This window comes from Pteropus medius, unplaced genomic scaffold, assembly GCF_902729225.1.
Source record: "Pteropus medius unplaced genomic scaffold, Ma_sr-lr_union100, whole genome shotgun sequence".
Taxonomy (NCBI): Eukaryota; Metazoa; Chordata; class Mammalia; order Chiroptera; family Pteropodidae; genus Pteropus; species Pteropus medius.
In genome coordinates this window covers 56417804-56443726 of record NW_024349800.1, presented here as the reverse complement: position 1 = coordinate 56443726, position 25923 = coordinate 56417804, and the positions used below count along the sequence as shown (strand labels likewise).

Here is a 25923-nt window from a genome sequence, read left to right as displayed (position 1 = left end):
AGTCATCATAAGTGAAGTCCTAGAAAAGTTACTTAACTTTTCTTACCTAACTTTTCTGAGTTTCAGTTTCCTCGCGTGAAAATAAAGATGGGATTACCTAGTTAGCAGTTATTGTGAAACTGAGGTGACTTTGAACATATTCTGTAGATTATATAGTGCCATGTGATAGTACAAAATTTATTATTAAAATTCAACTTTTGAATTTTAGTTTATCTTTGATAAAAAATATATAATTTAAGAATTAAAGTACTGGTCTTTGTAAATTATTGTACTGAGGTTATATCTGCTAAAATAAGTCCCTGTCCCCTGCCCTCTCGTACTAAAGCTCCCAGGATAGAATGACAAACCTATGATAACTGTGAGTTATCATAGGTCTTCACAGTTCAATTTTTACAAAACGATTTTGAAGTAAAATAATTCTGGAGAGAAAACCTAAAATATTTAAGGTTTGAAATTCATCTGTATCTTCTGTTTTTCTCAGGATGTCTCATGTTGTGCTTGGAGACCTTGAGCCCACAGCCATCTCTCAGCGGAGTGAGCATGTCTCAATTTCCAGAGAGACTCTTGTGGGAAAAAGGGTGACCATGGCCATGGCCATGTGTTCGTTCCAGCAGGGAAGCTTTAGAAATAAGATTTTTATCCTAATGATGGTAGGAGAGCCTTCTATTCCTGGAATCAGCCTGCATATGTAGGTCTGAACAATGTAAGGGCAGCGGAACGCATGAGAAAAACAAACAGACCATGTGCGCATGTGTCCAGAGGGAATCCATTTTGGACTAGCTCTGCGCTTGCTCACTTCAGGAAAATAGGGACGATAGTTTATCTTCAGGGACGGTGGAAATCATTCTCTGATTGATCTGCTCAGCTCCGATGATCAAAATCTGATTCTTTCTTAGGAGAATCTAGCCAAGAGTTGTGTCTCAATTCTCTTACTACATCTAGACTCACATTATAGTCACTCGTGTATATGCCAGCTCTCCTATAAAACTGAAAGTACCTTGAAAGGAGATACCACATCTAATAACACTTTAAGCATGCTTTAGAAAGGCGTACCACTGGAAGGCAGCAGCACAGGAGTAGTAGCAAGTCATTTGTACATTGTTCCGTCAGTAAATTGTGAAGTTTGGAAATCCCCATTCAGGAGTTGTTAAAGAGTTTACAAACATCCCAGGATAATGAGAAACAGAATTTGGGCATCTGTCTCACAGAGTCCATGGCCGAGTTACACGGCGCCAGTCAAGTAAGACTTTGTCACTTTCCTACATAACCCCCTTTTCTTGCCCCTTCCCTAGAAGCAGCAGAGCAAATAATAGAGGAGGGAAACCGAGAGGACAAAAGAACAGATTACAATCACTTTTTCATTGCTTAATTCAAAACTGAGCTGAGAAAGGAGAGATTGGATTGGATGTAAGTGGAAATTTATGTTTAAATTCGATTGATTTTTTTTTTTTTAATTCCTAGAAACACCCACTTTCCTGATACCTGAAAGTGATGTGAAAAGATACAGATCAGCCCAATATATCATCCTGGGATGGGAAAGAGGAACACAGTAGAGCATATTTGAGGCAGTGATGAGAGAGTAAAGCTGTATATAGCCGACTCATCCACTAAACTGGTTATTAAAAGAGAAATACAAAATGGCACATGATTCGTTCATAAGACGAGGTGTAGGCAAAGGAGAAAATGGGAAAAAATGACATTCTTCCAAGGAGGTGATCTGTAGGATGACCACGTACACAAAAGGTTTATATCCTTCATCTTTGGCTCTTAGCCCAAATCAGATTCATCTGAATATTGGAAGCTATCTCGAGGCTAAGTCCTGAGAGAGAAGAAGTGAAAACAGAGATCATTTATACTTTGTAATAATATTAACTAGCAATGTTGTAAAGTTCTTAGTGTGTATAGGACACTGTGGTGGATACTTGCCCACACAGTACTTCATTGAGTCCACATTACAGCTCTGCCAGGTAAGTGTCTGCAAGGTATGTTTCATCCCACGACGAAGTAACTGTGTCTCAGAAAGTGACTTGTCTGAGGTCACACCTCTACTAAGTGATAAAGGTGTTATTTAAATCCAGGACTCCCTCTACCAATCTACACAGCCTTTAAAAAAAAAACAACAAACTTAGTATGGAAAGCATACACATTTGAAGAGAATAATGTAATATACCCATCACCCAGATTTAACTACTATTAAGGTCACTTTTCTTCACTTTTATTCCCATCTTTCCCCCTCCAATGGGTTAGTGTGAACAAATTAAGACATTATATCATTTCATCTATAAATATTTAAATATATCTATAAGAACTTTTAAAAACATGTCTAACAATACATTACACACCAAAAAAAATTACTTAATATCATCAGTATTCAAATCTCATAAGGATGGTTATAATTTATCTGAATCAAGATCCACATAAGGTCTATACATCCCAGCTGGCTAATAGACAGGAGCCTGTTTTATATAAGACATGCTTCTCACCAGAGCGAAGCATGCTATAGATAAAAGAGACATGACTTCAAAGATGAGACTAGTCACTCTAAAAAAGTTCTTTAACTTTTATAAAACGGAAATGATCTCCCTGAGAATAATTGTGAGGATTAATAACATAATGTCTATAAAAGTGCTTAGCACAGTCTCTGGCATGTATGAGATCTTCAACGAATGTTACTTTCCTAAGAAAATTTTAAAAGGAGAAAAATGGAATAGTAGGCCAAGAAGCTTGAGGAAACTTCTTGGAGTGCTTTGGCTACTGATCCTTTGAGATCACTCCCATTTTGTTTCTGGATGGAAATTTGACCACGATTGTGCCAAAGTGGCTAATGACCAATGGCTCAGAATCCTCCCCACTGACATGTTTATAGTCCTGTATGATTTCTCACGTGAAAAAGAAGGGAGTTTGTGACTTTAAAATAATCTCATATTCATAAAAAATAACAATATTGTAAAATATTTTAAACTTCATGTCGATTAAAAATAATGGAACAAATTAAAATATGAAATATTAGCAGAAGTTAATGTTGCAGAAGTAGCAATTAAAAAACAAACAAAAGCAATTAATCTAATTCAGATTAGAGTTTGCTTTTTTGTTCATGTGAACTTGGACAAGTCATTTCTTTCTTTGGGATCTCAATTTCTTAGGGTATAAAATAGAAGTTCTGAATAAAACAAATAATCTAAAGATTAGACATCAGCAACATGGGAAAATGGCAATAAAACTAGACTATAAGTCAGAACCAAATTCGAATTCTGACTCCAGCACTTAAGGGCTGTGAGGCCTTAGGAAAATAATTTAATCACCCCGAGACTCGGTCTTCTCATTTATTAAACAAATTATAACCTGTCTCACAAAATTATTGTGAAAACTAGAGATAATATATATTAAAGGCCTAGCAGAACACTAGCATTTAATTGACATTTAATTTTAAATCATGAAGTGGTATTTGCTGTTCTCAAAGAGCTTTTAATTTCAATTGAGAAAGTAAATGAATTTATAAGCAAGACATGTACAGCTGAGTATAGCAGACGTGCTATCTCCTGCACTGGGTACATCTAAAACCATTTGTGAAGTTAATGGATACTTTATCTAGAACATAAATGTTTGAATTCAGAACATTGTATTTATAAAGGCTCTTAGCACAATGACAGTAACGTAATGTTCTTGTGCTGCTTGTGCATGCTTATTTAGAAAATGTGAAGTGAGCAGTTTCTACTATGTTATGTGGGAATCACTTCTTAAATGCCAACTCCTCATCTCTTTCAAATTTGTATCCTACTTTTTTCCCTTAACGGGACCCTTGCAATAACAACCCTTCACAAATGCCATTTTAAGACATTTCACTCCATTATACGTATGGACAAGGTTTACCTCACTATTCTCTTGTTATTATATGTTTTAACCTTTTGAAAGGTTAAAACATATAATAAGAGGAACATCTTTGTGCATATAGCTCACTGCCAAGTTGAGGATAGCCTGGACAATGTCCTTGGTGTAGATTTCTGGCCATCTCTACAGAAAGAGTAATTACTTTGAACCTGGGCTGGCTGCTTAGCGACAGAGGGCGGGATTCTAGAGAATAGTGGGCCTGAAGAGTCACAACATTTAGTACTTTGCAGAAAATGTATCTAAACTAGTTAGTAATTTCCAGGGCTGACTTTATGAACAGATGGCTGCATTCCTTTTGGAAGCTCTGAAAGTCTCTTCTGATCAAAACCTATCTGCAGTTGCTGAAATTCCATCACTTCTGTCACTTTGTTTTGGAGCAGGAAATAGGAAAGAGAGCCAAATCTAGGCTGAGATCCCAGAACACTGGTTTATACAGTTCTAATGGCGTGCTTTGCTTTTATTATCAGAATTACTATTACTACTGCCACTATCACCGTCCTCTGCATCATCATTTCTGGTAGTTTTCTTTCTGACCAGTCTGACTTCCTCAAAAGCAGATCCAAGGCGTTATTAATCCTTGGAGCTCTCATAGATATAAAGGGCCTATGTGTTGAAGGACTGTTAAAATGATGGTATTTTGACTAAGCGGAACGCCTGCCTAGTATCTTTGCCTTTTAAAACATGGCATCAAGTGAAGTGGCCAATACAAACACATCCATGGTCCTATGTGGTTCAGGATCCATGAATTCAACACTCTTACTCTGAAAGAAAAATCCTTGGATACTGAGTTTTGCTTCCATTTTATGGTTAGTTTTTCAAAGATTTCTGTACCAAACATAGGCAGTGTCCATGCACCAATGAAAACCCAGCATTTACGAACCCGTGTATTTATATCAGTTGTTATAAGAACCATATTTATTAAATTGAACAGTCATAAATGGGTGCAGCCTAATAAAAAGAGGCAAATTCCAAAATAATGCCAATTCATCACTTCTTAAATCAATTAGACCGTTGAAGCGAATGGCTGGCAGACATCACGGTAGAAGGAAAATCGTGGCTGTAGTGTCACACAGACCTGAATTCAAACCCCAGCATTGTCACTTACCAGTTGCATGGCTGCTGTTTCCTTGCCTAAAAATGAAAACCATTAAGTCTGTCTTGCATAGTCCTTGTAAAGATTAAATAATATTATGAATAAGGCATACCTAGGACAGAGCTGGGGACAGAGTGAGTGCATAATGGCATGTGAATAACTAAGGCCACTAGGTTTTTTTTAGAATTTACTTAAATGTTAACAACACTCTTAGACTGAACATCTATGTAATTCGCCAGTGTATTCCCAGAGCCACGTCCAGCACATAGAATACCATGTAGATGCTCAATAAATATGCACCGAATACCGAATGGTCTCAAATGCTTGTTCAAGAGATGGAGTAGGAAGCTGGGAATTTCTGGCCACACAAGGAGGATAATTCACTGGCAAAAGGACCTTATATCTGCCTAGGTTTACTCATCTAAGTAATTTCCACTTTTGACAGGTTTCTTATACGTTATGACGTTCAGATGTTCCAAAATCCTCCACAATTAATTAAGCAAAGAAGGGGAAAAGAGGAAGAGATGCTTTTTGAGGTGTGCAATGTTTGTAAACACTCACAGCACATACCATCTCTCTGAGCTGAGGACTCTCCCGAGTGCTTTGCTTTACATACATATTACCCCACTCATTTTCACAACAATTCAAGGAGATAATATTCTTCCTATCATTCTTTTTATTATATTTCATTTTTATCATTATATTTAAATGGAGAAATTGATACTTATGAAGCTCAAGTAATCTGCCTAAAGTCATGAAGTTTGTAAGTAACGGCTCTAAGATCCAAAACAAATCTGGGCTCTTTTTACTTTCTTCACCTTATTGCTTTTATATTCACTATGTTGCTTTCATATGAGCTGTTGCTGCTGTTTCATCAATTCATTCATTCTGTTAACAAATACGTATTAATTGTCTATCATTTGACTAGTATTACATGTACGGGGTGAACGTAAACAGCCCTAATTAATCCCTGCCCTCACAGAGATCAGAATCTAGTTAGAGAAACAGATACTAAACAAGTAATCTCAAAAGAGCATAAAATTACAAATAAGATTAAGTACCGTGGAAGGAAAACACATGATCTTGAAGGAGTGTGTTAACCGGGAGACCTATTTTGAACTGTTTGAAGTAATAGATTCCAGGGAAATCCACTGAGGTCTAGGTTTCCAACTCAGCCTCCCGGGATGGCTGCTAACGTGTGTTTATCATCACTGGGCCTCAAGAAGGAGGTGGTTGCTGAATTTCTCTTTGAGGAGAGTGAGCCTTGCTCTCAGGTTTTAGCATTTCCCACTTTACCCATCACTTTGCAAGGCCTCAAAGATGAAGACAACGACAGAGCTTTTGCTGTCAGGACATTTCCAAGAGAGCCACACTCTTTGATGCTTAGTTCACTGGGACAGTTTCCACGTAAAGAAATCTGCAAGCACCTATCTATCAGGTATTCTTCTCCAAAACCCTTGGTTGCTTTCATGTGATACAGACATGTGGGTCTTCGAACATGTCTCCATAATCCTATTAAGTTTAGAGTGGTTTTAATTTATTCAACAAGTGTTTATTAAGTACTTACTGTTTACTCCGAGGTACATGCCATTGTTTATGCCCTCTCGAAACTCACATTCCAGGTGTAGAGACAGGTAATTAATAATCTGTTAAGGACAATCACGAAAGAAGCCGAGTGTACTGCGGGGGTGCTTCTGGGGCACATAGAACCTTCCATAGGATGAGGATGGGAGGTGGGATAATTTTGAGGATGCCAAGACTAGAAATTAAGACTAGAAATTAGCTAGACAATGGGCAAGGAAAAGCAGGGTTACTGTTACTGACAGAGGAAACAGGGACCAAAGTGTACAATAATGGCAAGAAAATACTTTCGACTGCATGTGTCTGACATAATATTTTAAAGGATTTAAGAATCTTAATCAAATAAGGTGAGCATGGTGTCATGGAAAGAAATGTGGATTTTGTAATCAGGCCTTGTCACAGAATATTTCTAGTTTATGAATCCTTTTATCTATTAAATTTAGATAATGATACCCATGTGACGGTATTACGGTGATTGTTATAAATATTGCCACATAGGTATCGATTGATGCCTAGACTTTAGAGATGGTAGTAATGGTGGTTTTAATGATAAGATCAATGGATAATTTATATCGACATAGCCTCTAATCTGATTTAAGACTGTTTATTACAGTTCTTCCCTGAAGTTGACAATAATTAAGAACTCTACTGCCTGTCGCATGCCTCTATTGAGCTCATGAGCAGGTAGATAGAGGAACTTAAAGCTGACCTTTCTGTCAAACAATCTAATGGAGACCACCTCTCTTCATTAACATATGAAACAAGCGTATTCATATATTTAAATATCAATAGCTGTCACTCTCAAGAAAGGTAGTTCGTATTTAAAAATTACAGAAAGTTAAGATACTTATTTTATAAAAATTAAGTGCCTACTCGGCACCAGGAACATGTCTAGATACTAACAGTGGTAAACAAAACAGGCCAGGTTCCTGCCCTCTTGGAGCTGACATTCTAGAGAAAGAAGACATCTAATAAATAATCATATAAACTAAGAAATACATTAGCCAAGTTTAGATAGTCTTAAGGCTACAAAGGATATAAACCAAAGTAATAGTATAATCACTAGGAACGTGTTGGAGGGAGAGGCAAGTTTTAATAATTTAAGCAGAAAAACCCAAAAGGTAACATTTAAGCAGTGACTTGAAGGATGAGAAGTCAACCATGAAAGATTTTGGGAGAAGAGAATGCTAAGGAGAAATAAAAACAAATGTAAAGGACCTAATGTGAGAATAAACTCAATGTGTTAAGAGAGGGAGCCACAAGTGAATGGCTGCAGCATAGAAAATAAGGGAGAATGATAGGAGATAAAGTTGGATAGGTAGGGTGACCATACACCCCAATTTGCTTAGGATAGTCCTAGACAAAGCCCGTTGTCCTAGTATAAACAATAGCACTTTTTTTCACTCTTAAACTGTGCTCTTTGGACAATAAATTAGATGGCCTCCGTACTGAGAGTTAAATATGGATGCTATTATATAGACATAGAGAGCAAATAAATAAAAATTTCAGAAACTGGCTAGCAAATTAATACGTTCTTGTTCTATTTGCCCTTGCTATTTTAATCTGACTTGGAGCCAAAACGTTTTTATTTTGAATTAGTCTGATGCATACAGTGGGATAAGTGAGATATGTAGGTAAGAGCTGGTTGTCCACAGAACATCTTGTGGGGAGGTTTTTAGATTTAGATCCTGAAAGAGGCCCCTAGTCCTACGTAGTGACTGGAGCAGCCCAAAAATGCTTGTGCCAAACCAAGCAACACTAAGAAGAGGAGAAAAAATAAGAAAGGAAGATGAAACCTCCTGTTCTATGCCATGCAATATTCAGTATTCTGTATTCTCTCATCTTTAATCTTCACATTTATTTTAAGAGGAGGAAATGAGAGTTACAAGAGGTTTAATAGCTCGATTAAGGTCGTACAGAGAATGAGAATTAACTCTGGGATTTGAATCTAACTCTATCTAATCCTTTCCATTGGGTTACCTTGCCCACCTCATACTTTCCGACTATAGTCTGTTATTCATTGATCCTTGAACATGTCATGCTTTTTTTTTTTTTTTACCTCATTGTGTCTATAATTTCTACCTGACAATCCCTATTCACTCATTGCAAAAGATTTCTCCTCATGTGAAGCTTTCCTTAATTCCCACAAATGTGGCGGATTGTTTCCTCTGCCCTTCCATGCAGCCTTACAAATTTCTGTTAAAAGTTTTGTTCATTCATCCACCCATTCATTTATTTATTCAACTGTTAATTACTGGACATAAAACAGTGAACAAGACAGACATAGAGCCCATTATCATGGAGTTTATGGCTAGAGAAGATTAATTAGCCGAAACATCAATGTCATTAAGAAATGACTTTATTAAATCTCCTTTATCTCATTTGTCCATTCATTTGTCCATTTAATAAGTGTCTACTTGCTAACAGAGGACTGATAAACTATTGAGACATTTTTGAAAATTAAAATTCAGTGTGACCATGAGACTGGGAATATGAGGTAGAAGTAATAAGAAGAAATTGAAGAAAAAGACATGGGCAGCATCATGGTGGCCCCTATGGAGCTTATGAAGAAATTTAGACTTTTTCTTCAGGCAACAAGGAGGCATGAGATGGTCAGATAATTATTTTAGTAAAATCAATATGGTAGCAATGTCAAGAATAAATTTGAAGGATAGAGACTGCAAACAGGAAGCTTAATTACATAGTTGTAGTTGTTGCAAAACAAAACAAAACAAAACGAAGAGCATCCATAGTAAGGTAAAATCAATGGAATGGAGAGCAGAAGACAAATTCATGGTCATGGTTAGACATGGCAGAATTTCTGACTAACTGGAACTAGGGAACAGGAAATGGAGAAACATATGCTGACTCCTAAGTTCCTGAGTTGGCTTTGTAAACTCATGACTCTTCCCTGAGTTAGTGAGACAGAGATAAGGTTCTACCCACTATATTCTTCTTTGCCTTATGCTTCTCTAGCAAATGAAGAAACCGATTGCTTTTGTCCCCTGCTTGCTGTTTTTGTTGATGGACTTTGGGTGAAAGGTGCCTTTGAAGAGAACATTGGACTTGCTAGCAGAAGACAAGGCTCTGGAACTAGACCTTCTACAGACGTTCTCTACACTCTTAGAAAAAGCCGTGTCTTCTGTAGGCTTCCATTTCTCATCTACAAAAGGAAAGCATTAATCTAAATTAGAATCTATTTATTTAGTCTCTCCGGACTTCAGCCTTCTCAATTTTATAGTAGGGAAGATTAACTAGATTTTACAAAGATTTTTTTTTTTAATTCTCCTATTTTAATATGTTAATATGGTAACTTATAGGAGATCTATCACCATTTAAACCTGATGTGTTATGATAGAATTTTGTACATTATAGGAATATCCTTATCACACGTTATACATTGTAGTTAAATCTTTAAGTATTATCTGTCTCTCCCATTGAGTCATTGGTTCCTACAGAAAATAAACAGCTTCTCATTCATCTCCATACCCTGATACATAGCATGGTTTCTGAACATAGTCTGTACTTTTTATTGATTTGTAAGGAAAATGAGAGGAAAACATTGATTTCATTTTTTTTGCAATAAATAGTTGCAATTATAACGAATACTCAACATTGTATGTCTGCTTTTTCTACCTAGCATATCATAAGTAATTTGCCATGTTGCAAAGTAGTACTCACAATTTTATATTCCACTGAGTTACCACCATGCCTTAATTGACTATCCATTTCCATAATGGGGAATGGTTTTAGTTCTAGAGTTTTTACCATTATTAAAGAAAGCTGCATTAAATAGCTCCCTGTGTATAACTTTTTTCTCTTAGATTATTTCTTTAAGATAATTTTTCATCAAAAGTGTTAATATTTAATTCTTCTTGATTTCAACTATTTTCTAGAAGGTCGTATCAACATACAATTTTACCATGTATGATTATTTGTAGAATTGAACTTGGCTGTTTATATTTCATCGTTTGTTCATATTCTGTTCATGTCCATTGCCCAGCTTTCGATCATGTCCTCCTCTTGCAATTTATTTGTAAGTATCTTTAATACCTAAAAGACATTTATGTTGCATATTTTTTACCCATTTTGATATTTGCTTTTTCTCCTGGTGTTTGTAGACTCCCTACACTTTGAATTTTTATGTAGTTATATCTATTAGTCTTATCTTTTACAGTTTCTGCTATCGCTTTATGTTTAGACAGTCTAGCTTAACCTTAATAAATAGATTAAACATGTTTCTCTGGGTTTGTTTGTCATTTGTGCTTACTCTGGTATGAATTATCTATTCACACTGATCATCTCTTCTAATTCTAATAGTTTCCTTAATAACTGGTATTAGCTTTATATATAAAGCTCCGTACATACCCATACATCTGTCTGTACATACACAATAGCTACTAACATTTGTCTAACATATTTTCAGTTTCTAATTGTTTTCATTGACTTAATTTTTATATTAAACTGTTTGTTCTGAATGTTAATGATTGTTTAAAAGGTGGTATGTAGTGTAGTTCTGACTTAACTTTTTTCACCGAATTGCTATTAAGCGTTGATGATGGCTTCACTTACAAAATTATAATTTCTTTCCCTCTTGTTCTGAAAAGCTTCCTTGATCATATATTAAGTAATTATGTATAGCTGGATCCATTTCTAGACTCTCTTCCTTTGTGCTGATCTATAAGTCTATTTCGATGCCAGTAAATCCTTCACTTATTTGAGGAGAGCTCATATTTCCTCTTTTGAGTCCTTTCTTCTCCAGGCTAAAAATTCTTAATTCCTTCAACCTCTGCTTTTGTATTTAGCATCCAAGCCCCTCCCTAACCCCTGGGGGCTGGAAGCAAGCAAGTGTAAGATAACTGACCAAGCCTCAGTGTACCTGTAAGGTGACTTCTTTGGGTAAAGAAATGCATAGGTCAGGGCAGCCCCCAGGCCAGAAAGGAGAAAGATGAACACTTACATTGAAATAACAGTTTTTATCCTGGAAAGTATTTTCTTGTTTCTCATCTCCTTTAATAAGGCAGAGTAGCTAACAATCAGTAAGTGCCTTCCAGGGTTAAAATCCTAAACTCCACTGTTTTCTTGCTTTGTGACCTTTTGCCAATTTCTTAAATTCTCTAAATTTTATTTTTCTTGACTGTAAAATGAAGATATAGTGGTATCTACTTCATAAAATTATTATAAAGACGGAGTGTATAATCCATGAACATATAATAAGTACTTGATGAGATAAGCTATGATTATTACAGTTAACATAGCGGTTATATAGCTTTATTATTTCATTTAATATTTTGAGGTACTTGTTAACACTCACAATTTAAAGTTGAATGAACAGGGTACGAAAGGTTCAGTAACTTTCCCAAAGGCGCCATCTAATAGAAAAGCCGGCGTTGGAGATCTCATCTTGTCTATCTATCTTTGAGGCCAGTACTCTTTCCTATAAATGAACTACTACTGCCCAGCATGATGTAAGGTTCTTACACCTGGTTCTTTGGGTTCTGCAATGGTGACATAAGTGAAGCTGTAAATTCTTAGGTAAAGGTAAATAGAAGGTTCAAATACATGATTGTCTGGAGATTTCTTTTTGATTTCAATATGGAAACGTATGATATTAATGGGAAAGAGAGAGATGATTTTATCCTAATCTGCAAATTAGCTGATGAGGAAACATAATCCCTTCAAACTGAGTATTACTCAACATACCACTCTAAGTGTCAGTGACACAGGCCCAGAAACATTTGTCATCTCCACAGGGTGGCAGAGGAAGCAGCACTTCCTTTCATTCAGCACATGTCACCTGTGCTCTCAGAAGGCTCACAGCCGGGAGGGAGGTGGGTAGAGAATGCCACCTTAGCAGCCTGGGCACACAACTGCCAAGTCAAACAGAACCAGAAGGTCTAATTTTAGCCCTCTTAGCCTTGGCATTGTCCCTTTCGGCCAAGTATTTTTCATACACCATAATAAAGTGCTTTGTTCCAGCCTTGCTGGATTCTTTACAAAGGCTCAGCAAGGACAGGGTGAGCATGTATCAGAGCCAGAAACACATCAGAGACAGGAACCTCACTGGAGAGGGCGCGCACTCCTCCAGCAGCCTTCAGTAAATATGCTCTTTCCATCTACCTCCCAAAGCTCCAAGAAGGGGCACATGGTTGACTCATCTCCCTCCATGTTCTTCGTGAACCTTCTCTTTGCCGCTCATCAGTAGGTGTCTGTTCCTTCATGCACAAGATTTGCAGTTTACTCCCTCTGTGCATCCCTGCCTAACAAAGCCCACTTCTTTCCACATATCTGGGTTTCTTTCTTCCCCGAGATGACCTCGAAAGTGCACTAAATTAAGAGCAAGAAACAATTTTACAATTTACGAACTGCCTCCGTGGGTTGTTCCCTATCGTGACCTGGTGAATTAGGTGAGGTGGAAACTTTCATAGAACTTTTAGAGAGGAGAAAACTGAAGCTCAAAGAGGATGCTGACTTTTGCTAAGGTCACACAGGACAACGCTGGAAGAGTTGGGACTGAAACCTAGCTCTGATGTCTTAAGGAAAGGTGTCCTACGAGGCCCCTGGAAAACTTTTCCTGAGGACATCAGCTGGCTTCATGGCCAACAGTTCCAGGTTCAAGACCCAGAACGGTGGACTTTACCTTCAGGTAAAGCGCAACTTCCTGAAAAGGGCATGGAAGATTGATCCACAGACAAATCTGAAGATAACTACTGTTTCCGAAAGAGAAAATATAATTTTCCATCTACCCTTCTAGGCTCTTGGCTAAGAACCCCCTGTAATCAAAGGCAGATTAACAGGAGAGAAACAAGTGGAAGTTTAATAACGTGTACGTCTCGCGTACATGGGAGATACCCAGGAAAACTGAGTAATTCTTCAAAATGGCTCAAGCCACCACCTTAAACACCATTTCCAGCTAATGACAAAAGAAGATGTTGTTTAAGATAGCCAGTCCTGGAAGGCTATCAGGCAAAGCACAGCCATCAAGGGTATGGCTGTCACACAGATTAAAGTCAGTTGCCTTCTCCATTAATAAGAGTTTCTAGAGATTTAATCATCTCCCTCTTCCTGGTACAGAGGGGAGCAGCCTTACAAATAGAGATCTCCCTTATAAATGTCTCTTTCAGAAAGGTAACTTCCACTCAGTTTTCAGATAATCTCCTGTGTCTACTGTTTCCTCAAAATAATCAACCATAAAAAGAATCCTTATGCCAAAGAGACGTATTTTGGAGTGGAACATCCTGCTCCCCTTCACTTTCTTGACTCTCCTTTGACCTTTAAGTAGATCCGTGTCTGGACCTCAGGCATCTATCATTTCCTCATCAGCTAATGATCTATGGGATCATCATCTTTTTGTACCTTTGAATTTTCCATCTTTCTAATTTAAATTTCAATCATTATAATGAACGTGGGAGAGCTCTTTCCATTCTTACGTCTCATTTCATCCGTACGATGACACTAGACATTGGCCTTGTTACCACCAGTGACACAGAAGGCAGAACTGAATCTCAGAGAGGTTTCCTGACGTGGTTACCCTCGGCATCAGGGACTCTGATCCAGGGAACACCCCACAACACTATGTCTCCCCATCATTGCTTCTTCGGCGCTGAGACGGGCGAGAAGGTGACAGACTTAGGATTCTTCTGCTTTTCCTCTATATTCATTGCTTAACCCAGACCCAACCAGGATTAAAGGTCTTTGGCCTACACGTGACCCCTCGAATATTGCTGTGATATTGTTGTTTCAAATTGGTGGATTTCATTGAAAGCACCAAAAAATTATCTTTCCAGGATCCCTGAGATTGATTGTTTTGTAAATAAAATACTTTTATTTGTCTATTGAAATTATTTGTATACATTTTTTCTGATTATGGATGTTATATGTGCTCATTATAAAAAGTTAAGAAAGATATTGAGGAGTGAAATATTACCACGATAGCACCTGCAGTTGTAACCGCTGTTAAGATTTTGATGTGAATTATGTGCTGCCCAGACTTCTTGAGCACACAAGCTTGAGCGTGTGCATATATAAAGCAAAAGCAACGTGATACTACACATAATGTTTTTTTTGTTTTTGTTTTAAATTTATTTATTTAAATTAGTTTCAAGTATACAGTATATTGGTTAGACATCTATATAGTTCATAAAACGATCCCCCCAATTGCTCCCTTCCTCCCCTGGCCCTACACCTAGCCATCATATTAATGACTGCATTCCCTATGCCATGCTCCCCATCCCTGTGTCCAACTATCAACTACTAATTTGTACTTCTTTAACCCTTCGCCCCATTCTCCCAGCTCCTCAATCCCCTTCCCTCTGTCCATCATCAAATTGTCCACTATATTTGTGAGTCCGTTTTTGATTAGTTTGTTCTTTTTGTTCCTTAGATTCCACATATAAGTGAAATCATATGCTGAGTGAAATAAGTCAGAGAAAGATAAATAGCATACACATAATATTTTGTGACTTGTTTTTTTAAATTTAACAATGCATCTCAATGTCTTCTCTCCTTTTTTCCTTCCTTTTTTTCGAAGGGGACCTCAAAACTCGAAATAAGCACACTTATGTTAAGCATACTCCTTGTTCATGGTACACTATCATCATTTGACTATATAAAGCCCCTCTTGTGTTTTACTATATATATTTTATCTTCTGTACTCACATCTGTTCTCCACTCTATTGCATTCCATACATGTCCTCAGGTAAGTGTTTGTACTTGAAAATATAGAGCCGTTTTGCATATTTTGTGTTTAATTTAAATAAGTGACATTGAGTTGATACCAATCCATGTCAATCGGTAGAGCTACGTTACCACTTTTGGCTTCATATTTCCATCGTGTAGTTCTACCAAAATCTATTTAGTCGATTCTTCTATGACATTTAGGTCATTTTTTTAAAAGCTTTTACTTTTATTGTTTTAAATAATGCTGAGGTGAACATTCTTGTATAAAAGTCCCTGCAGATTTGTGTGGTTACATCCTTAAGGTAATTTTGAAAGACCACTCGGTAAAAACTTCTTTACCAAATTTGTCAGCTCTAATGTCATTTTGTTACTGATTTTTTTTAATTTCCCCTCCTCCTCTCTGTTTCTTATCTCTTCTCTCTCTCTCTCTCCCTCTCTCTCTCTCTTCCTCTCTCTCTCTCTCTTTCTTTCTGTCTTTCTCTCTCTCCCTGTCTTTCTCTCTCTCCCTCCCTCCCTCTCTCTCCCCGCCAACCAACTCTACTGGTCTCTCCATAATGGCACTTAGCACAGTCATCTTGGATCTCAGTTTCATAGTTCCCTCTTATCGTTCAGTGACAAACTCCAGCACTTCGCTGACAGGAATCACATTGTAATTGACTGATTTAACATTTCCTGGGCACCTGTTCAGTGGTAGGCTCGGAACTGGCTGCTGAGGCAAATCTGACAATCACTCTGCCCTTGAGGAAGCCTGAGTCTGGCGAGATGGCAGATATGCCTTAGGGTGACCTCTGTGGCAGGTGGCATGGTGACAGCAATGTGTACAAGAGTCAGGGTGTGAAAAAAGAAGCCAGAAAACGAAGTCACCAAAGATGAGTTGCCTCATCTATGTCTGGATAAGGACTGGAGTTTACTGGAAGGCCAAAGGGGAGCTAACAGGAACTGCCCTTAGAGTAAAAGGAACAGCTACACACAGCAGGGAGGGTTGCAGTGATGTAGCAAGTTGGAGCATTGGGTGGGAGTATGGGGAGGGATGAAACTAAAGAGGACCCAGGTGGCGGGCAGAGCAGGCCTGGTTGAGAGGTCCTGGACGCTATGCCGAAGACTAGACTCAGAGCGGAGATAAAGGTCATTCTGGCTATAGTGTGGGAGATGGTCTAAGGAGGGCAAGACTATAGACAGGAAAGCAAGTTAGGAGACTGTCGTGATAATTAAAGTGAGAGATGAGATGATGATGGCCTGACCTAAGGTAGTGGCAACGGAGTAGATGGAATTGGAGAGTTAGAAAGTGTGATGTACAGACGACTTGACTTGACTCATGATTAGACACAGGAACGTGAAGTGGAGGGCAGAGTCTTGGGTAACCCTGAGCTCTGACCAGGTTCTTGGCAGTTGGTGGGACCATTTCCCCAGGGAGGAGCATGGGAAGACAATATGTTGGGTTCGATATGGTTATAGGATATGAAGGTGCAAATGTGTAGCTGGCAGACAGACATATTATCCAGTATTCAGGAAATCCTTGTCCCAGAGATAGATTTGGGAACCACATTTGTAATATATGGTAATAATGAGTAAAAGTTTTTTGAACAAGTTTAATACCACGCTTTCTTCAAATAGAACATTTTACTTTTATAAAGCCACTTTTATAGGAGAATTTCAAAGTTGTCTTTATATAAAACCTACCCACATGAGTTAAAGTATTTTTTGGAATTACTGTCCACAAAACGATTCAGGAACATGGTGGGCGCAAACGACTCTCAGAGGGGAAAGAGCCTACGAGCCAGAAGATTTGAAGGACTCTGCCACTATTGGTAGACAGATATGTCACTCACCCCTCGGATATCCACGCCCTCACTTAGAGCAAGGAGGGGACTTGCATTGCTGATGCGCAAGGCTGCTCCCCACCCTGCGATGGGGACATGCAGGTGACCGGGCATCCCTGCTCTGTGCTTCTCTGTCACAACTCCCTGCTGCTCTGAGATAAGGGCCACGATCCTCCCCCACTGGGACCTGGCAGCACAACCCAGAACACAATCTGTTGGACAGAAGGCTATGATTATTAATGAAAGCATTTCCTCTGCTACCTCGCAGCACCAAGCGAGGTGCTGGCACTGCTGGAGTTGGCCCGGTTCCTTTCATAGAAACTGATTCTCAGAAACACACAGAATAGTCGCAGGCAAGACGCACAGGGAAGTAAAAATAAGATGCAAAAATGTGGGCGGCTGATTGAAACACTCCCAGATGAAAGGTTACCAGCTATTAATCAGCTCACACTTCTGTTCAGTGGCTGAGCAAGGAATTGGATGGAAACTTCACTCAAGAGTGGATGCTTAGTCAGGGTTGTGGGGTCCTCAGATGACTTTCCTCTGTCAAGTCAGACATGAAGCACTTTTACCTAAAGGAAGGAGAGTAAATAGAACTGTGAAATTCTCCACGTCTCACAGTTTACGTACTTCTGTTTACATGGACCAGGCCTGGGGTAGGTTTCGAGGTCAGGACGACTGCAGGATGTCTGGACCTGAACCTTGAAATGTCCACCTTACTGTTTTCTGGAGCCACCCAGTTTGCAGGGTCCTGTGCCAAAGATAGCAATAGCTACTGTGTATTGAACAACTGTGACACAGAGAGCACTATCAGAAGGAATTCAATGTGTTATCTCATTAATTCTCATAATAACCCCAGTGAGCAGATTTTATCAACACCTTTTGACAAATGAGGAAACTGAGGCTCTAATGGGCTAAGTAACTTATCAAAAGTCATGCTCCTTATATGCAACAGGAGCACCATTTGATCCCAGGTCTGACCCCAGCACATGTTTTTCTCCACTAAACTCAGTCCAAGAGAAAAATAAAAGACGCCCGGTCCTGACTGACAGAGGTGGGAACCCACAAGATGGGGTTCAAAGTCATAGCCTAGCACTTGGGCATCGAGCATGGCTTTGCTCTATGTCATACTTCCCAGGCACTTGGGAAATGTTCTTTGTGCCTGGGAAAAGAGGAGGACGATGGCAGTTGAGTCTGACCCCATCCCCTAAGGCCGATCGTGCCACTTGACCCCTTGCAGATCAGAGCCCCTGAGCAGCTGGCCACCTAGTTACCAGGTGGGTTTAGTTTGAAAAACCACCTAGTCAGATTGGAGGAATAATGTCCACTGGTAGCTCCCGTCCTAGGATTAGGGCCGTCCCATCCAGTGAAGGCTCTAGGGCCTCTGTCCTGTGGAGGGACAGCCTAGGGAGGGAGGCCACAGCCTAGTCACAGGAACATGGATTAGCTCTGCCCAGCCCTGCAAGGCCTAGTACCTTCAGCTCCTCTCAGTGCCCAAGGATCACAGGCTTGGGCCTTGTAGAAGCCTCTGAGTCTTATTGCCAAGGCCCAGTAGCCAGGGCCCTGCTAGGCTCTGTTACTAACTCCTGTGTTCCCTGGCATAGTCCCCTAGCCTCCCCAGGACTCCTCTAGAAAACAAAGGAGCTGGATCAGATGATTGATCCCAGGGGCCCAGTTCTGCTTTTACCTTTGTGTATTTATTATACTTTCTGAAATAAAACTCTTATCACTTGCTTTAATAGCACCAGTGCCATCAAAATGTTTTTCCTCATTTATGGCGAATCAAATAAGTACTCCCTCACCTTGAGTCCCCAAAGTTCCGCTTGTGCCCCCTTCCTGTTTCATGCTCGTGGGCCAGGACCTCCACTATAATCTCATGTAGTTCAGGGTTTGAGGTAAAGTCACCAGGCAATGCCGTGAGAAAGGATGTCTCCTCTTTTCTGAAGCTGCCCTGGTTCCCAGAGAGAACGAAAGGCCAGCCTATGAGCAACACTCTCCCTGTCCCTTGGGAAATGCTGCTGGGGGCTCGTGAGCACTTGACTTTGGAAGGATGAAAGGGAGAGGAACAGAAAGAGCCAGAGCATCATATATTTGCCTTTATTGGAAAGGAAAACCCTACAGAGTGTGCTGGGCAATTGTGAGGCTTGTTTTTCACATTTGTTTTAATAGTCTCTGGAAACAAGCAACCTAATGTCATTTGTTTATAGGATCCAACAGGGGCGGTAATGGGGATTGTTTCAATGTTCTGGCACAGAGATAAACATGCCTTCTGGCTTACAGGCTTTGATCGTTTGGCCTGGAGACAGCAAGCTAAGGTGGGGAAGGTGGGAACACCCAGCCAGGTAAGGAGACGCAGCTTGCCATTCCAACTCTGCTATCAGTTGCCCATGGGATCTCGGAGAACCTCACGCTCTCCAACCTGAAACCAAAGGACATAAAACAGAAGAGCCCCAAAGTGAATCTTTTCAAGCTTCAGTCTTCCCTAGTTCTGTCATCTCTAAATTCTTAATGCTGGTCCCCAGTACAGGATCTAGAAAGCCATCTTAGGGATGCCAGGTGGAGAGAGTAAGAGGGAATCGGGGAGAACTTGGATTGTGTCTGCCGCTTTGGGTGTTTGCTCCTTAGACCATCTACTTTGATTTTTATTCATGTTTTCATCAGTGCTTCCCAAATTGACTGAGGATCCTAGTCACCTGCGTTGCTTATTAGAAGTATAGATTTCTCTCTAAGGGACGGTCTCATGAAGCTGTGTTTTTAACAAGACAACCAAGCGTGATTCTTGTACTCAGGCAAGTTTGGGAAACACTATTTTAGAGTTTTCACCCAAGGATCAGTTACAGGTCAAGGTGCCTGATCTGGTGAGAATGTGTCTCTCTGTCTCTTGGGCTCTTTAGCTCTGTGCTGTGAGCAGTCATTTCACCGTGCCCCATATTCCAGGAGGTGTGAATGTCCCCTGCATTTAATTCTGAGCCCTCAAAGATCAGAGCCATGTCCTCTCTTTATATTCCACTGTGCCCAGCGCAGGGCCTTACTCATGGACAATGCCTATAAATGTCTGCTGAACTGAATTGCCCAGAGTTGACCAGGCCGTGGGTCATTATTGATATGAAACCATGCCATCGAGATCAAGGAGGAGAGACGATTAGAGCTTGTCGAAAGTGTCATTGAGAAGACAGCGTTGGCACCAAGCCTGGCATAAGGAGTAAGATTCAGATAGGTGGCAAGGAAAGAAAGGGTGGCCTAGGAAGGCGTCTAAGGGTGAACAAGGCTGGTCTTTTCCAGTTATGTCTATGTTCAGGTGAAGTACCGAGGGCCTGACCTATTAAAGGCTGACCCAGGTAATTTGACGTTAGAACCAGCTCGACTTCATTCGGGACTCCTTCCCTGCCTGGCACTGTCAGGGGTTCCACAGGCCTCTCTAACCTGACCCCTTAAAACTCTTTCTTCCTCAGCTCTGAACCCTACTTCCAAGGCTGTTTCCCCATGAATGCGCTCATCCTGCTGTGAGTCTGCACCCGTGGCTGGACTGCTCCAGCTCAGTGTCCCAGTCTTTACATGAATCTGACCCAGATTCAGCCAGGCTGATGGCCAGGTTACCTGAGAGAAGCTGGGCTTGTCGTTGCATGTGCCTCGTCACTCGTAGCAGGCCCTGCCGTGTCCTGGGGAGCTGGTCTTAGGTATCGGCGTGGGTAAGGGACACGCTCAGGGCAACACACGCACACGGATTCTATTTGAATTCTTTTTAAGACCAAAGGTTTTATGGAGGGTGGGTGCTCTCGGGTGCTTCTTGGCTGCCCTGGTGCGCCTCCTCCAGGAAGTCTCCCACTTCTTCCCTAAGGGCACTCATACATGCTCTGCCTCTTCTGCTCTAGAATCCTGCTATCAAGACAGGGTAGGGAGTGGATGAGAAGTGGGCGAAACTCTAGACAGGAAGATCAGTTACGAGGTGGTAGCAGAATCCAGGTAAGAGAGGCCTGTATTAGAAACCAACGGGGCTCTGGGGCACGTGGTTTGTTCTGCAGGAAGCTTTTTACTAGCTGGTGGGGCTAGGGTAAATTACTTAATCTCTCTGACCTTCAAGCTCCTCATCAGTGGAGATGATAATTATCTCTTTCCTACAGCATCGTTATATGGGTAAATGTTGCACAAAAGCCTTTTGTAAACTGCAGTGTATAACAATGTGGTCTTCCGTGGATGTCACTTGCAATTAAGTGCTCCTGGCCTTTCTTTTCACCCAAGGGCCCATCCCTGCTGGGGTCCTCTTGCTCATCAGAACCCCCACACCAGCCCTATTCTGTGCCTAGCACTGAGTTTCTCTTCGTTGCAACTCAGTGAGAAATTACTTGGTTTGAGGCTGTGCTGGTTTTTACGTTATAGCCTGGAATCCTAGCTTGAAAATAATACACTCCAGTTTCTGTCCCCTCCCTTCTAAGGTAACAAACACTCAAGTACTGACGGGTTCCCTGTCAAGAATGCACATGTGCTGACTCTTTTAAGACAAACCAATTTGAAGTCTGCCACCCACATTTTCATATTTACAAAACTTATGTTGCAAATTAGTGAGCGGTGGGGTTGAAAAGGCCTTAAAGATTATCTGGTCCAACTCACTCATTTTTCAAAGGGGGAAACTGAGCAACAGGGAAGGAAAAGATCTGATCACAGAATCACTAGAAACAGAGCTGGGATCAATCTGCCTCATTATGATATGAAATATTTTCATTGAGAATATGATAAGGTTTAGTGTCATTTTTACCCTTCCTGTTGTCCTGGTACTATAATAAAAGATACGATTTGTCCCATATCACTGCAGCCCCAGAACAGAAGGATATAGATGGGGAACATTAACCCATGGATGCTTTTTCATTCATTTATCAAACATTACCAAGCACCACCTTTATGCCAGGTACTCAGGGTACTGAGATAAAAGACATGAGTCGCGCCTTCAAGGTGTTCAAAATTTCATGATGAGAACAGACAAGGAAGCAACCTCAGGAGAAGCAGGCCATTTTCTATACAATCAGATGAAACATTCCTGCCATCTGCTACCTGCACTTTGTATTTATACTTATGATTACATTGGCTCTCCTCATATACAGATTATTACGAGACTGATTTTCCCAGACAGAAACATACCAACAGCGTAACTCGAAGAAGATCAGTGACAGGGTCCTTGAGCACCTACTTCAGTCCTCCTCATTCATTCATTCATTCATTCATTCCCTCAAAAAATATTTGTTGAGCACCTACTATGAGGTACCAAGGATGCAAAGATAAATAAAAGACAGTCCTCTCTCTCAAGAAACTAACAATCCAGTAGAGAAATAAATAATGATCGCGGGAGCTTTTACAATGAAAGGGGGATGCCTAGGAGAAAGGGTGCCTATGCTGGCCTTTGAAAAGTCCACAAAGGATTCCCAGAGGAGGCAGCATGTGAGCTGAGGCACTGAAAGAAGAAAAAGTCTGCTGAGCAGACAAAGAGGCTGTTATTCTAAGAAAAGAGAGCAGCGTGTACAAAACACGAGCCTGTGGAAGCATGTCAGCCCTGGGACCTGTAATAGTTGATTATTGCCTGGCTTACGAAGTGAAAAGGCAGTGGCAGAAAAGCAGGCTATGAGTAGGCAGGACCTGTGCCGTAGTAGGGAGATGAGGCTACATCCTGTAGACAATGGAGAACTGTTGAGGGTTTTAGGGAGAGGATTAGATGGTGTGGTTTATAATCCAGAAATTAATTTAAGCAGCCATGCAGAAGAGGGCAGGTTGAAGTCAGAGAGCCCAGCGAGGAGGCTGCTCATTAACCCAGGCGAGGCCTGGTGAGGGCATCGGCAGTGCCACTCTGAGCCAGGTTAGAACTTGATTTTCTGCATGATTCACCCATTGCCAGGCACACCTGAATGATGGTGCTGACCATGAACTGGGACTAAGAAGCATGAAGTTAAGCATTTGAGTCTCCAGAACTGTGATTCATGGTCCCAGCACTGTTCCCTATGTGTGTAAGAGACCACCCTCTCCCCAGGCAGCTGGAACGGTTTTAGGCATCATAAATGATCCATGGAGGATCCAAGCTTTCTTGCCTAAGAGAGAAGCTGACACGTTAACCTACAAAGGGCATTTTGGGGAGGTGGTTTTTAATAACCCTTAATCCATTTTCCCATCATTAATACAAACTTACTTCTGAGCTTGTGGTTTTGGTAAATCTAACAGCATTTTCCAAAAAGGCCCTGGCAAAGTAACCGATTCCTCTCTCATCCTTTTTCAGTGGCAAGAGATACTGATTCAGCCTCTCAAACCTTCCAGCTTTTGCTCATCCTGTTCCTTCTCCTAAAATGCCCTCCATCTACCTGTCTGGCTGTGACTGTGCATAGACATCTTGCTGATCCAGGTTCAAATTCTAGTTCGGCCGCACATTACTTGTATGAGCTCGAGAGAGCTGCCCTGATCCTTGTTGCTGAGTTGTCATAGGGCTAGAGACCAAGGTCATGAAGTGCTCAACACAGGGCCTACCTACAGCCTCCAGTCAGTACTCAGTACCTGTCATTGTCAGGTGAGATTCTAGTTCAAGAATGAAAATGTGTAATTCTCGACTGAAAAGAACAAAGTGAAGTAGCAAAAGGCTTGGTAACACATCTTTTGATTATCAGGATAACTACGAATTACAGTTTTCTTACCCAAACTAATTAAACCTGACACCTGAGTACCCCCTTGATTTCCCAGCTATGGAATCCCACAGTAACTTGTAATTAAGAGACAGTTGATAATAAAAGACTTGGGACTTGAAATTAAGAGCAAATTTAAGTAGAGAGGCTTTATGATAAAGGGCAGAGTTGCTGATCCTTGATTCATTTCTCAGATGGAAGAACCTAAACACAAACGGCCACCTTAATGGTGTCCTCTCCCCGTCTTGAGGGCTGTTACGATGGGGCTGAGGAGAAAGGCTTCCTTGGAGGTAGTGGTTTGGTTTCATTTCAGTGAAAGAATTGTTCAGTGTTAGGGCAGGTTACTGACAATGGGTGTGGAATGCGTTTTAGAAGAAGGTAAAAAAAAAAAATAACGACAAGTATATGATGAAATTACCCTTTCTGGGCTGCTGCAAGCGTAGACCTGCCTAGAGCCTGGGAAAGAGTTTGTCTCAAGCACATTGAAGGACTAAGTCCATTTGAGTAAATTCTACAAACCCTGATTCAGTTTCCCCTAACAGGATTTTAAAGGTCTTGTGACATTTTTTCTTATTCTGGTGGTCCCTCAGATTTTCAAGTTTACTTTGACGTTTTAAATTAATCTGTGGTTAATTTGTTTTGTTTTTATTCTTTTTTTTAAATTATAAAACAACAACATTAAAGGATTTTTTTAAATTGCCCTTAATTTTCCTGCACAAATACAAGTATTTTAATTTTGGAGTATTTTTTTTTTAATCTTTATTAATCTACCTATTTCTTAACTAGCCATCACAGTAAATCTGAGAGTTTTGTGTTTGTGTATGCTTTATTAAGGAAGAAATTGAAAATAAAGGGGTTTATTAATGTTACCGTAAGTAACACACATAGTAAATGGCCAGATCAGGAGTAAAAGTCAGGAATGGCTCCAAGCCATGCTCTGTTCACCTGCACTGTACTATGATAATGAGCACACAAGCTGGCACATAATTGATATAAGTTAACATTATTTTATGTGCTATTATTTGTACTTACTAGCAGTAGTAATAAAAGACTGGAATTATGTCAACTGAAACTTACCAAACAATCTTTCGAAAATTTCACCAAGAGTTGATCGACTCTGAAAGTAATGTTGTACGAAGTCTCTGAAGATGAAAAGAGTAATAGAGAATTAATGTGACTAATAAAAAAGAGCGGTTTCCATTGTGACGAGGGGGGATAGGGGGGCAGCTGCAACTTTAGAACTAGAACAACCGAGACTCCCCACCATTGCTGATTAGATATTCCAAGCTGCTTTTTGATCATTTGGCTCTAAAGCCTTCTTATTGTTCTTGTCAATAATCCCACTTAATATCCCCACAAACTAAATGTAGAATTAGGCACCTGGGCAGCAAATGTTAATGAACTTAATACATAGAAGGAGACTATAAACAGTTCCCGTATACTTTACATGAATAGCATAAAAAGGGTCGGTCGCCTTCCCATTTGGTAATCGATGCCTTGTAAAAGGTGACACATAATGGAGGAGGACAAGGTCTACAGCCTTTCGAACTGAGAAGAGACTTGTGTTCTCATCTCTGTTCTAGATTACCAAATAGAAGGAAGTAGACTTGGGGAGACTTTTGTTCAGACACCCTGGAGGGAGTTCCCACCAAGAAACTGCTCAGAACTCCAGCTCGTCTCCTAATCAAGTCTGAAATAATCACAGCCATGACGCTAATTGCATTGATTTGCTTTTCTTCAGGCAGAATGGGGAAACAGAATAGCAAACTGGCCCCTGAAGTGATGGAGGACCTGGTGAAGAGCACAGAGTTTAATGAGCATGAGCTCAAACAGTGGTACAAAGGATTCCTCAAGGACTGTCCGAGCGGAAGGCTGAATCTCGAGGAATTTCAGCAGCTCTACGTGAAGGTAAGTTGCTTTTCAACCTCTTTCTACTTCGGGCCAGAAAACCTTGTCTTCATGAAATGTAGCTTCAGGTGGGATTGTAACTCAAAGTAGCCAGTTTGTTTCACTCGAAAAGAAAAACGAACAATTTAAAAAATGCAAAGGGATGTGTTTTATTCCAGAGATAAGTCAAGCAGTTTCTGAACAAGAAGAGTAATTGTTCAATCAAAACACCGAGTAGAGTTTAGAGGGTGACAGAGGATGAAAGAACAGTAAAAATTTCAGATCATAGTGCTTCCTGATGATTATTGGCAAGCTCCTAATT

The 25923-nt window shown here is 40.3% G+C and overlaps 1 protein-coding gene across 1 annotated transcript in view; it reads left to right on the top strand.

Moving 5' to 3' along the window:
- VSNL1 (visinin like 1) overlaps positions 1 to 25923 on the top strand; it is an 82481-nt gene that overhangs the window by 9080 nt on the left and 47478 nt on the right. The window contains exon 2 of the mRNA XM_039887807.1: positions 25456 to 25622. Coding sequence (XP_039743741.1) covers positions 25461 to 25622 — 162 coding nt within the window. The 5' untranslated portion in view covers positions 25456 to 25460. The remainder of the gene's footprint in view (positions 1 to 25455; positions 25623 to 25923) is intronic.